Raw genomic sequence first — 12887 nt, 5'->3', positions numbered from 1 at the left:
GGGCTAATTAACCAAAAATAATGTCAATTAACTCAGATGACCACGCTGCAAAAGAGGAGAAAGACCAACTCCAACTGCTGCTGACTTTCTCCTTGGAATCAAAATGGCGTTCCAGGGAGGGACAACAGAGCTGACACAAAAACAAGAATTAATTTAGCTAAATCTACATAAAATGATTCTTTTTTGGGGCATATTTTCTTGCATTCATGGTAAAATCTGCATATTTTCTTATTAGGAAAGCGCAAAAGTCAGCTGCTGACTGATCTGATGCGCCATGCAGGTCCTGAACAAAAGAAAGCCACCTCTGCTCCTTAGAATAACAGCGCGCGCGTTCGGCTGCAGACCCGCACCGGGACTGGACTCCGATCAGACCCCACTCTCATGTCTGATCCCAGTTCAGAACCAGGTGATCCATTTAATGAGCCGCCATCAGATTCCTCCAGCGCTGGAGGTGTTGGCAACTTTCCTGACAATGGAGCTGGAGAGGCGACAGCCATAGTGATAGTTAGAAGCAATTTCCCACTAAAACCAGCAAACCCAGAAAACCCAAGCGGCGTTTTACCCCCCAAACTAACCCACGTGACAGCCCCGACGATCACCTGCGACTTAAGTGATGTGACATTTAATTTATAGGAGGTTTAACAGTAAATAATCTCGACCACGTCACTCAAAGTCAATGGCCGGACTGTGTTAGTTGGGAAAATGTAACGATGTATTAAAAGGAAAAACGGACACGCACGCGGATCAAACCGCGTTCATCAGTGGGGGTAAAGATTCAATTTCCATGTGCGTTGACCATTTCCCCTCCAGGTTCCGTCCGTTTGGGTCAATTTGACGCGAATCGGGCAAAATTGTCGGCATCACGCGCTACTTGGAGCCGGTTTTCGCGGAATAAAAGTTGTTCTGCGGCTCCGGCGCGCGGAGACAAGTTAGTCCGCGTGAAGCCCAATGTCTCCGCTGTCAGCCCGTGCGGTTCCGCCGACCAGAACCGCTCCGGGGGGCGTACAGTCGGCGGGAGATGGAGGATGAAGAAACACAAACAGGACTGCGCCAGTTCCATGGAGTCCGCTAGATCAGCTGCTGGCAGTTGGTGTTCTCAATCACGTCCGCAGCGAGGCTTCATATCCTCTCTGGAGCGCCTGTGGAATAAGACTTTACTCAAACGAGCGCGTGCGTCTGCCGGACTACTTTTTTAAATTTAAAATTTAAAATTAAACGTCTGACAACTTTATTATTATTTTTTTATATCGAAAATTCTAATTTTTGAATTTTAAATATTTTTCACTGCTTTTACACTTTCTGGACTGTTTTTCTTTTTTTTTCTTTTTTGTGATTTAACTTAAAAAGGGGAAAAACAACACAATGGCGGAGACGTCAAGTGCTCCATCAAAAGCCAAAAAGACGGCGAAGGCTAAAAAAACCGCTTCTCATCCCAAATACTCGGACATGATCAAAGCGGCTATTGTCCACGACGCGAGCCGGAGCGGAGCGTCCCGCCAGTCCATCCAGAAGTACGTCCGGAAGAACTACAAAGTGGGCGACAACGCCGACGTCCAGATCAAAATGGCCCTAAAAAGGCTGGTGGCTTCTGGGATGCTGCGCCACACCAAAGGCATCGGAGCGTCCGGCTCCTTCCGCCTCACCAAACCGGAGGACGCCAAAAAGTCCAGCGGCAAGGCGGCCGCCTCCGCCAAACCCAAGAAAGTAGCAAAACCCAAGCCGGCCAAGAAGGCAGCCAAGCCCAAAAAGGTCTCCAAGACCCCGGAGAAGCCCAAGAAGGCACCTGCGAAGAAAGTCAAAAAGGTGGCCAAGAAGGCGTCTCCGGTGAAAGCCAAGAAAGCTCCGGCGAAGAAGCCCAAGGCGGCCAAAGCCAAGGCAAAGCCGGCCAAGAAAGCAGCCAAACCCAAGGCGAAGACCCCCAAGAAGGCAGCAAAGACCTCCAAAAAGAAGTGAAAGGACAATTCTATCCGACGGGTGTAAATATTTAAGGAAATGTTTTCGTAAATGTCTTATTTTTGTAAGGTATCGAACATAAGGTGTTTTTAACCAGTATAGTTATAACTGTAGAAACATATTTGTGAGCATTTTTATTTTATTTTATAACATCCTTTTAACAACTATTTCCACTTGAAATTAAGCGTGTTTGTACAGCTGAGGTAATGAATAGTTATTGTCAGTGTACTTAAAAAAAATGTTTAGTGGAGCCTTCATTAGGACCCTGAAGGCACCACAACTCTTATTTTACCCTGTTATTTATATTTTTGTGTCCTAAAGAATAACATGAAATCAAACCTGCTGTTTATAAACGCATCCAATAAAACTTTGTCACCTTTTGAAAGTGTGTCCACTTTATATATTTATTTATTTTTTACAATAAACAAGTGTAGTGGTGCGTTCACGGACCATTAAAAGATTTTGGGGAACGCTTTCGACACACCCATGGTCAGCGCTCCTCACCTGGCAAACACTGCCATCTTGTGGTAAGTTGGAGTAACTGCAAGGTGCTCGAAATGTTCAAAATTGCTGATATTTAGGCAACAGTGAAGCACTTTTTGATGCCTGTAAAAAATTAAAGACAAATATTTGAGTAAAAAAAACCCAAAAAAACATGGACATCATTACAAACTCCTTATTTTGGCGAATCCGGTCTGGTCTTTTATTAAACATCTGGTCACTTTCAAATGAGAGAAATGGAGATTTTTTTTTTAACACAAACATCCGGCCTTCAGTTTCAAGAAGAGACAAATGATTTACGTTGACAAAAATACAATTAAGGTGTGTCAACAGGATAACAGAGTACCAGCATAATTCAAATACCTTCATTTTCATTTAAACAGAGAAACTGAAAATTAAAAACAGAACCTGACCACGCTTTACTCACCACTACAAAGTTTCCTTGGCTTGTTAAAAAGAGACACGGAAGTTCATCTGTCACTAAATTTTTTTTTTTCATGCAAAAATACAATTTTCCAGCCACAGTATCAGATATTTTGAGAATAATGACTGTTATTTCAGCAAAAACATGCTTCAACTTCTCATTTCTGCAAACAATTTGGCAATCAGATAAATATGTTTGAAAGTATGAGCACTTTTCATGTCCTTGTCAAAATATATTTCAATTTGGTTTGATTTATTTTGGCATTTTTTCCACTAAACTCAACACTGTGTGTACTGAAAATCTAAATATTGGTATTTCTACCTACTGACAGGAAACTCAGGAAACACCTTTCTGTGCGTTTTAACACAGAGAGGCCGTGTTTCTATTCCGTCTGGTTAAACGAGTTAAGGCAGAAAAGCGGGGCATAGCAGCACGGAGAATTATCTGATCATCTGCCTTCAACTGCTTTCGATCACAACTCTCAGGTCAGAAAGAATGTCAGATATTTTCCTTGGAAAGTCGCTGATGTTGGAATTGTCCAGGTAAAGATTTGGTCTGGATGAGTGGAGGATGAAGATAAAAATAAAAGCTGGAGGTCCCGGTCATTTCAGCCTGGTAACAGCTCTGTAGACGGCGAAACCCAGAACGGCAACCACGGCAGAGCCCAGCGCCACCCGCAGCCAGAACGAGGTACTGCTCATGTCCGAACCATTGAGATGTCTAGAATTAAGCAAAAGAAAGTTACTGACACCGATGATATTTCTCTGGCGCTTGTTAGGCCTTATGTGAGGATCGTTACAACGTACGGGTACATCGCTGCCCAGCCGAGCCTGTTGTAGATGTTCCTGCTGGTGGAGTCCAGTAACAAGCTGGAGAACGGGAGCGGTGGAGGTAGTCGGTGTTTATAGCAGAACTCGGCAGGAGTCATTCCATGGAACTGCTTCACCTCGGGAAGGTCCACTTTGGAGGCAACCAGCACACAGGGAATGTTGCTTTCCATGTAATGTTGCTGCAAAATGAATGGTAAAAAAATATATTTGTTTGATAAATAGACTCACACTAAAACATCAATTTATTTAAAGGGTTTTGTATAAATATTGTCTATTATTTTATGTAATTAGTTCTCTACATTTAGTCTCTAGTCAAAACACCTTTTAAAGAAATATTTAGCTGCTAGAAAACAGTTGATACGTCTATAGGAAGAGGAGTTACCCACAATTCCTCACATGTCCTAGTGGAAAGAAATATATTTGTTGATTTAGGTAAAAAGCACTTTAAATATGTAAACTGAACACCTTCATTTAAACTCAAGTGGCATAAACAAAAAATAATAATTAGGATTATATATTGTAAAATGTATTAGTAAAATAATGAGATTGTTAATATACAGATTAACATTGTAAACTGCTGCTTTTCCTGGAGGGCGTTTCAGTTTGGCCACTAGGTGGCGATCGCGTTATAGAAGTACACTTTATTCAAGAAGGAGACGACAGTATGAAGGTAAAAAACGAAGTTTTAGACCACAAATAGTTACTTTAAAAATTATTTCTTTAAAAGAGTTTGGAACATTAATGCCTGTATGCAAATAAATATGTTCATTTAGTCAGGAATTTATTTTTTTTGGTCAACCAAGCGTTAGCATTAGCCGTCCTATTGGAAATTCTATTGAACGTTAGCATCAAGCTAGCGGACTTTAGCTTTGTGTGCGAATCGATTTGGTCTATTAAGCTTAAATCTAATCGATTTTTTTTTTCAGCCCAGCCCTAGCCGCTTGGGCCCATTTTGAAGTTGTGTGGAGGCAGTCTAATGACAGGCGGGGGTGAAATTGTGCAGCACCTGGTGACACTTTTTTTTTTTTCTTCTTTTTTAAAGGCGATCAGAATAAACAAAACTTATAAAAAGAAATGGTATTTGTCATTTTAAACAATGTTTTCCCTCTAACCTTCTGGTTAAGATCAGTAGCAACATAAAGAACATAAACATCAATGTCGTTTTGGATCATTTAGCAACAAATCCTAAAAATGTTGGCCATATCCTCAAAGTTCTGCAACACTTTATAATCTAAGCATTACATATCCGTGTAAAGCCAGTATAAAAAGTTTTTTTCTGAACTTACTTTCTTCATTCTCCAAACTACATTTTTTTTCGTCTGCTACTGATTGACAGCGATTTGAATAAAGAAACACACAGAAATGCAATTTTAAGCTTAAATTTCTTAAAATGCAACAAGAACCCATTAAAAAACACCAAAAAACACAATTTTCCACTGAACTTTACATCCTGAAGAAGCTGCTGTCTGTTTAGTGACTGACCTTGTATATACTGGCACAATAGTCAAAAGAATGAGGGTCGCTGGCGTCATACATGAGACACGCAACGTCACAGGAAGCATCCGACGCCTTCAGGAACTCCGTCTCCACGTCGACCTCATTGAGCTGAACGGAGTAAAAACACAGTTCAGCTTAAAGAAATAATAAATGAAAAAGGAAAGTTGGCATTAATATCAGCAAATGAGACACTTACTATGAGGTAAACCTCCTGATTGCTGACTTGGACTGTATTTATGACATAGGATGTGAAGGCACTGCTGGGGTTTTCTTTAGTCTAGAAAAGTTGTCACAAAATTGTCTTTTTTGGGTTAAAAAAGATGAAATTTGCATGAGAATTTTATCCAGAGAACATGAGATTTGTAGGTGGTGTCATACCTGGACATTGCGGCCCACAAACGATTGGAGAAAGGCGGTTTTGCCCGTTCCTCGCGGTCCGATCACCTTGCAGAGAAACACTGTCCTCTGGGTCTGGCGCTTTTCCAAATCCAACTCCTTTTCTCTTGTTACTGCAAAAATAGGAAGCAAGTGAAGACAAAAAATATATAAAAAAGAAGAATTTATGACATTTGTGAGAAATAATAATGACATTTTGGCAGCAAAATTAAAGCTGTGAGTCAAAATTATCAGAAGAGAAAATGAAGATTACTGATAACCATTTGAATCAAATGTGAGTATGTTAAAAAAACAACATAATTTGTTTAAATCTTATGTTATGTAAATTGATGAGAGAAAAAAATAAATAAAATAAATTTCTTTTATATTATAAAAAAACCCTTCAGCATAGATTAAAGCTACATAAAGGACAGAGACAATATAATAGACTTATTTTATTCTGAAAAGCCAGTTTTTGCAGGAAGTCATCGTTTCTTAGAGAAATTTTAACAGGATGTTGTTGTTTTTCTTTAAATAGCGGATCAATTTATTCACCCAGATACAATATTAACAACATTATTGTTATTTTGGGGCTACATATTTGTACTTTTTATCCATTAACAGCTACATTCTATTTATTTTTTGTGCCATGTCAGTCGGTTTGTGTTCTTATGACATCATACAAGCTCCTCAGTAGAAACTCCTTTATGTGGGGACAGAAGTTCATATTCAAACGACACATTTTTAGATATGAAAACATTTAAATATAAACTTCTTTGGCTCCGTTGAACTATTTGTGATTAGTCTCCATGTGTTTTGCAGCTGAGAGAAATGAGGATTTTAGAAAGATGGTTGATGGAGGAATCCATGAAAATAATAGCTGTTCTACTGAAAAACATCCCAACTAAACACTTTAATGACCCACTACAATGATAATTTTTAACATGTTTTTCTGGCATTATTCTCATGATAGAGGATGAAAATAATTGTGTTTTTGAGTATTTATTTTATTCAAATAGTAGTGAATCAGGAACAGACGATAAAATTAGAAAAAGTTTGTAGTTTACTACGGCAAGCACGATTAATCGCGATTAATTTTTTCCAGTTTGCGATTAATTAGTTACATTTTTTAATCGATCACCGTCTTGAATTTTGTCGTATGCAGTTTTCCACTTTTTATGCGAGTTTGTTCGTTCTGAAAGAAAAAAAAATGATCATAGCCTCAGATAAAAGTTACTACCTATAAAAACAACTTTGACTCTGACTAAAACATAAACATAAATAACTGTAAAATTACAGAAAAAAACTAAGTTTGGGTTTATCTGACCGAAATGTTAAATAGAGTGAATGCCACCACTGTTGTCATTTCAGTGATTGCTTTTGTTGATGGTTTCTAATCTCCTTTAATCCGCCGGCGGTTCACACACCTGTGACTGCAGCAGTCTGTGACTCCTGTTCAGTCAGGATGGGGTAACCTAAGTATCCTAAGTGCTCCAAACAACGGTGGATGTCCAGGTATGCAGAAAGCCTGCAGGTGGAGGGCAAAGGTGAGTTTTTCAAAGTGAGACCAGGAACTTTCTGTAAGTTCTTTAAAGTGAGTAAGTAAGTAATGATTTGATTGGACGCTTACATCCATTGACAGTGGTAGCCGTGGTTAGATATGTAGCCCTTGTCTGTGGTCGGAACGGTCAGGTAGACATCTGCACCCCAAGGCATGTAAGGACAAACGCAAAACAGGTTCTTCAGCTCCATCTGGGACAGAGCCGAGTCCTTATCCTAGAGCAAAAACAGAGTCTTTTTAAAAAAAAAACAAACACAAAAAATGATTGAACTTTACCCAAATACTTCCTGAGATTTAGGCAGCAACTCACTTCATCGTATTTGTCAAACAGTCGCTGAAGGAACTGGTGACCGACGTGATTGAGTTCTGTAGTGCAGCCGACAGGAACTCGCAGTCTAACAGCAAAAAAAAAAAAAAAAACGGTATAAAACCTTCAAATTCAGAGAGCTAAAGCTTAATAAAATGACAGCTTAACATCTAATTCAGAAACAATTTCAGTTTGACACTGAAATGTGATAATTCTATCAATTTGATTTTAATCAACATATTCAGATCAAACTAAAAACTGTTTGTGACGCTTTAATCCACACTCACTCGGGGTAAAGATAATCGTCGGTCATCTCCAGGTTGTCGTCGTACCCAAACTTCCTGAGGATCGTCCATGTGGTTTCATGTCGGCCTCTTTGGATAAATAATGTATTAAGAAACAAGAAACCTAATAAAGAAGAAACGCGATACGGCCGATTAATTGAAGCTCCGACAAAAGGTTTTGTGTTACATTTTCTGGTTCTCTACCATTGAGGGTCAAGCCGTTGTCTTGGACTCCATCACTGGTGTTCTTCCAAACCACAGTCTTCACATCTTCTAAGGCTTGAGGCGCCAGAGGATTCCCAAAACACGATTTCTACAAAAAGTTGATTTATTTTTAAAAATAGCTAAATGAAAAGCGACTCAATAGTACTGAAGTACCTGAAATGAGTTGAGTTCAGCATCACTGAGGATTCGGTCGTTATCCTGGTCGGAAATGTAAAAGATTCTGCTCAGGGCTCTAACACAAGCTGGTTTTAACTGCAGGAAGAGAAAGAAAGAAAAACGTTAAAGGATAGAAACATGAATTTATAGTCTGTGTCCCAAAAACCGTCTGACCTGTTTGTCCTCAGGATCATAGAGAGGAGCTGTGGGGTGAAGAACCGCCTTCTGAGCGTAGTAGAACAACTCCGAGATGTTTTTTAGGTTCTTTGCAGAACACTTGAGTGGAAATATGAAATCGGAATGAATATATTGAATAAATCTGAATAATTACACGTGAATGTTTGTGTTTCGCTTCACCTCGACGCACGTCTCGATCTCAGAGAACTGGTTCATGATGGGAAGGATGGTTTCCATTGAGCTGCCGCTGCGCAGATCAGACTTGTTTCCCACAAGGATGATGGGAATCCTGATCACAGAAGAAAAATGTTTCCAATCATTTAGTGGAATTAACTTATTATTATTTTAACTTATTATATTGTTATTATGTTAGAACAGACATACACTGCTAAAATAATAAAGGGAAAAACTAAACAACTCAATGTTCCACAAAGTCAATCAGCAAGTACGGCTGCCACGATTAGTCGACTAATCAACTAATAAAATAGCCGACGACTAATTTAATAGTCGATAGTTGTTTTATTTTTTATTATATGGAGTCAGAGTGTAGTAAAGTTAAAAGTTATGATGGCATTCTGCTAGCTATTTTGACATTTATTAAGGTTTTTTTATGCTATTTTGGGGTTTAGCTAATATTTCAGCTTCAAGCTAACTATTTTGGCTAATTTAAGCTTTTTAAAAAAAAGTTTTTTATGCTATTTTGGGGTCAAGCTAATATTTCAGCTTCAAGCTAACTATTTTGGCTAATTTAAGCTTTAAAAAAAAAAAAGTTTTTTATGCTATTTTGGGGTCAAGCTAATATTTCAGCTTCAAGCTAACAATTTTGGCTAATTTAAGCTTTTAAAAAAAAGTTTTTTATGCTATTTTGGGGTTTAGCTAATATTTCAGTTGCGTGCTAGCTATTTTGGCTAATTTAAGCTTTTTTTGTTTTTTATGCTATTTTGGAGTTTAGCTAATATTTCAGCTACATGCTAGCTACTTTAGCTAATTTTGGCTTTTTTTGTTTTTTTTTAGGCTATTTTGGAGTTTAGCTTAAATTTCAGCTACATGCTACCTGCTTTGGCAAATTCTGGCAATTTTCAGTTTTTTAGGCAAATTTGGCATTTAACTAATATTTTAGCTTGCTTTCAGCTTCAGTGTTTTCAGCTATCAGCTTCAGCATTTTTAGCGATCAAATTCAGCTTAAAGCATTAACACTAGCATTATCACTATTATATTATAGTTTAAAGCTAATGATGGTTAAAATGTGCGCTTTACATCCAGTTTGCATATAATCGGTGATTAGTCGATTAATAAAATAATCATTTGTGGCAGCACTAATGACAAGCCAAAAGGATCAAAAATCACCAGGAAAAGCGCACTTCACCTGCACATGTATTACAGATAATAATAATTATTTGAAATATTTAAATGTTCCCACAAGTTTCAAGACTACAATTAATAGTTAAAACTAATGAAAGTTGAATTTTAACTTTTTCATTTAAAATGTAATTTTGACATTAAAGGAGGAGATATTAAGCATTCTTTTCCCTCAGTTTTAATAAATGTAATATCCATTAATCGTTTGTGTGGTCGTGTTGTCAGCACATCCAACTATGTAAATATTAAAAAATATATTTTATTCATTCAGGTGTAGGTTGTGAGCAGTGCATCTTTAAGGAGAGTCAGTAGTAAGTCTATAGTTTTTACATCTTCCTCATGCATGTAAAAAGGTATTGAATGTTTGAATATTTCTAGATTATAAATCTGCTACATGCAAAAGAACACTAAAAGAGACCAAAGTTCAACTGACAATGCTAAAGCATTATTGAAAATACACACTTGTTTCCTTTCTCTGCATCTCCATTTACTAAAGGGATCCATTTGGTTTTGATCTGGAAACAAGAAGACAAACTTTCATTTGTGGCCCTTTAGGCTAAAGTAAAACACAGTGAGTGAAACTGAGTTATAGTCATTACCTTTTCAATCGTCTCCTCGTTAGTGACATCGTACACGACACAAACCACGTTAGCCTGATTGAGAGGGACAGAAGAAGATATATGGTTTAGTGAAAATCACAAACTTAAAGTAGTCTTTAATCTATTTTAAAACAAAAATTATGAGTTTTGGGACTAAAAAGTAGCATAAAAGTAAATTTTCCCTGAATAAAGAGTCAGAAGAACGTCTTTAACCATAGAACAAAAGTTTTTCATCACATATATACTTTAAAACTGTTCAGAGATCTCCATATTTGTGAGAAAGTGAAAGAAAAATTTACAATAAACCACAGAAAATAAACTCTAAGGACTGATTTCTATTTTTAAATTTAATAGAATGACTGTCATTTGTGCCGAAAAACAATGTTTTCTTTATAATATAGATTTAACTAGTTTAAAAGCATAAAAAAAAGCAAATTATGAGTAACTTAGTGAAAATAATACCTAAATAAAGCTTCAGCCGTTGAGACGACAGATTGTTGATTTCATCATTTTTTATTTTTGTTTTAAAAATACCCCTCACTTTTTTAATTTTAAATACAATTATTCGTGATGTATGGTGGAGTTACCTTGACGATTTCATCTCGAAGGATTTCATCAGTCTGTTCTTTTTCTGTTGGGAGTTAAAAACACTTTTGCTGTTAAGACTCATGAGCAAAAACACATGAAAAACGTGCAAACACTTTTCTATAAGTCGTCTGTCACACGGCTGAGTTTTTGGGGTCTTTTTGGTCACCTGAGTAGTCCACGATGTGCGTGGGAACTCGCTCTGGAGTCACGTCTGCAGGAATGGTGATCTCCTCAGCTCTGGGAGGAACCTGGGAAATGAAAAGTGGAGCTTTTATTAATATACTTACAGTTTAACACAATAAAAATTAATGGAGGCATTTTTGGGCTAAAAAAGCAATTTATTTAAAGAAAAAGTGATTCATGGACTTAATGGACCAACACAGATTTTAAAATAAAGATTGATGATTATATCAATACAACTATATATATCTTTAGGCAATGTTAGCTAAAAAAAAAAAAAAGTAAATTTGTTAAAACAAGATTCATTTGTTATAACCGACGCAAACGCGTAAACAAGATTGATGCTTTGCTTTATGCGGGAGATATTCAGGATTCTAACTTAATTTGAGATTTTTAAGACCCTTTTAAGGTCACTGAAGTACAACTAAAATGGCAAACAGGTAAACATGTACTCCTCCAGTGATCTAAAATAAAGGATGATTATAACATACTTTATTTTGGGGCTTTATTGTCATATTTGCATCTTTTCCCCACATTCTATGTAAAGTAATGACAGCTTCATCTGTTAAAAAAGGGGGGAAAAAAACAACCTTTCTTTGAGTAATTTAGAATAAGACTTATGAAATTGACTTTGTTATGGAAGCATGTAACAACTACTAAAATTACAATTATTAAATAGTTGTTGTTTCTACTGTCAATTATTGCAAATTATAGTAAAAACACAGGTACAGTACGAATTACTGATGATTACTGCCAAACTACTGCATTTAGTGAGTTTTTTAAATAACAAGTAAAAAGTTAAAACAAATTCTGACTTGATTAATAATTCTACATGATCTAATATTGCAGAAAGCCTGTATATAGATCCAGAAACGGGGATACACAGTAAAATGTTGAGCAGATGGGCTTGAACTTACCTCTTCTGGGAACTCTTCCCCAACCAGAGACATGATGAGAGAAGTTTTCCCCACTTTGGCTGTTGGAACAGACAACATGAGATCAGAGGATCCTCCTGCCCTACACGCTGAAAATACTTTATAACATAAACAAGCTGCTCTGGTTGCACCTTCAAATGTTTCACCAATAACACTTGTGGTTCAGTTCATTACATCACTTAAAGCAAAGTTTTTAGCCTTTATAATGAAACACAAATTAAGCTAACAAGTTTAAATTTCCCCCCGACATTATTTAAATTAGCTCCGTTATTATTGTATGTTAAGAACCCGCTAAAATGCAGGAAAAAGTTAGCAAAAAGATGTTTAGCTAACATTATTAGCCGAGCTAGCTACAAAAACTTCACAGAAAAGCTACTTTAAGCTAGCGTGGTCCAAATTTACGCGTTCGAGGGGAATAATTAGGCACCAAAAACTTACTTTTAGTTGCCAAAAAACAATTACTACGGAGGCACAACTTTTTGACATCATTAGCAACTCTGGTTCATTCAAGTTAAAAGTTGATATGCGAGTTAGCGGAAACAGCTAACGGCGGCGCGTCGGGTACAGGTCAGACAGACTTACGCTCCCCCAACAGCAGGATCCTCACGTCTTGCTTCATGTTTCTTCCCTCGCTGAAGAGTCGCGCGCGCCACACCGCTACAGAGACAAAAATCTCTCATTTGAATGTCAAATATTCAGACAAATCCAGAAGCGTGCCTCCTAGCAGATATGCAGCCAAGGTGATAACCATGTTATTCCGGTTCATAGTAAAACCGCGAAACGATGCCATCTGTCGGTCAACACACGCAATTACACTTGAGTTGGATGAAATTGATGCACGTGGAGAGGAAAACTCCAGAAATTAAAGTCTAGCTATTTTTCTACATAAAAAAATATTTTTTGAAACTATAATGTATTTCTATTCATATTTTGTTT

The 12887-nt window shown here is 37.3% G+C and overlaps 2 protein-coding genes across 3 annotated transcripts; one reads left to right on the top strand and one right to left on the bottom strand.

The window, feature by feature from the left end:
• Positions 1 to 1048: 1048 nt before the first annotated feature.
• Positions 1049 to 2338, top strand: LOC112154248 (histone H5). The gene has a single exon (XM_024285043.2). The coding sequence runs from the start codon at positions 1363 to 1365 to the stop codon at positions 1951 to 1953; it is 591 nt and encodes a 196-aa protein (XP_024140811.1). The 5' UTR covers positions 1049 to 1362; the 3' UTR covers positions 1954 to 2338.
• A 291-nt stretch (positions 2339 to 2629) lies between these two features.
• Positions 2630 to 12730, bottom strand: rhot2 (ras homolog family member T2). Of its 2 annotated transcripts, none has more exons than XM_024285041.2 (19): positions 12534 to 12730; positions 11934 to 11992; positions 11003 to 11084; positions 10836 to 10879; positions 10249 to 10302; positions 10112 to 10164; positions 8471 to 8579; positions 8288 to 8389; positions 8111 to 8209; positions 7937 to 8045; positions 7736 to 7856; positions 7452 to 7536; positions 7211 to 7356; positions 7008 to 7108; positions 5584 to 5714; positions 5402 to 5482; positions 5191 to 5313; positions 3685 to 3887; positions 2630 to 3598 (listed from the first exon to the last, which is right to left on the bottom strand). In XM_024285041.2, the coding sequence occupies exons 1-19, from the start codon at positions 12568 to 12570 to the stop codon at positions 3481 to 3483; spliced, it is 1857 nt and encodes a 618-aa protein (XP_024140809.1). In that variant the 5' UTR covers positions 12571 to 12730; the 3' UTR covers positions 2630 to 3480. The 2 variants fall into 2 exon arrangements, with proteins under 2 accessions (XP_024140809.1, XP_024140810.1); XM_024285042.2 differs by lacking the exon at positions 12534 to 12730 and adding an exon at positions 12390 to 12455.
• Between the last annotated feature and the right edge of the window lie 157 nt (positions 12731 to 12887).

This window comes from Oryzias melastigma, linkage group LG19, assembly GCF_002922805.2.
Source record: "Oryzias melastigma strain HK-1 linkage group LG19, ASM292280v2, whole genome shotgun sequence".
NCBI lineage: Eukaryota > Metazoa > Chordata > Actinopteri > Beloniformes > Adrianichthyidae > Oryzias > Oryzias melastigma.
This window is presented reverse-complemented; position numbering and strand designations above follow the sequence as displayed.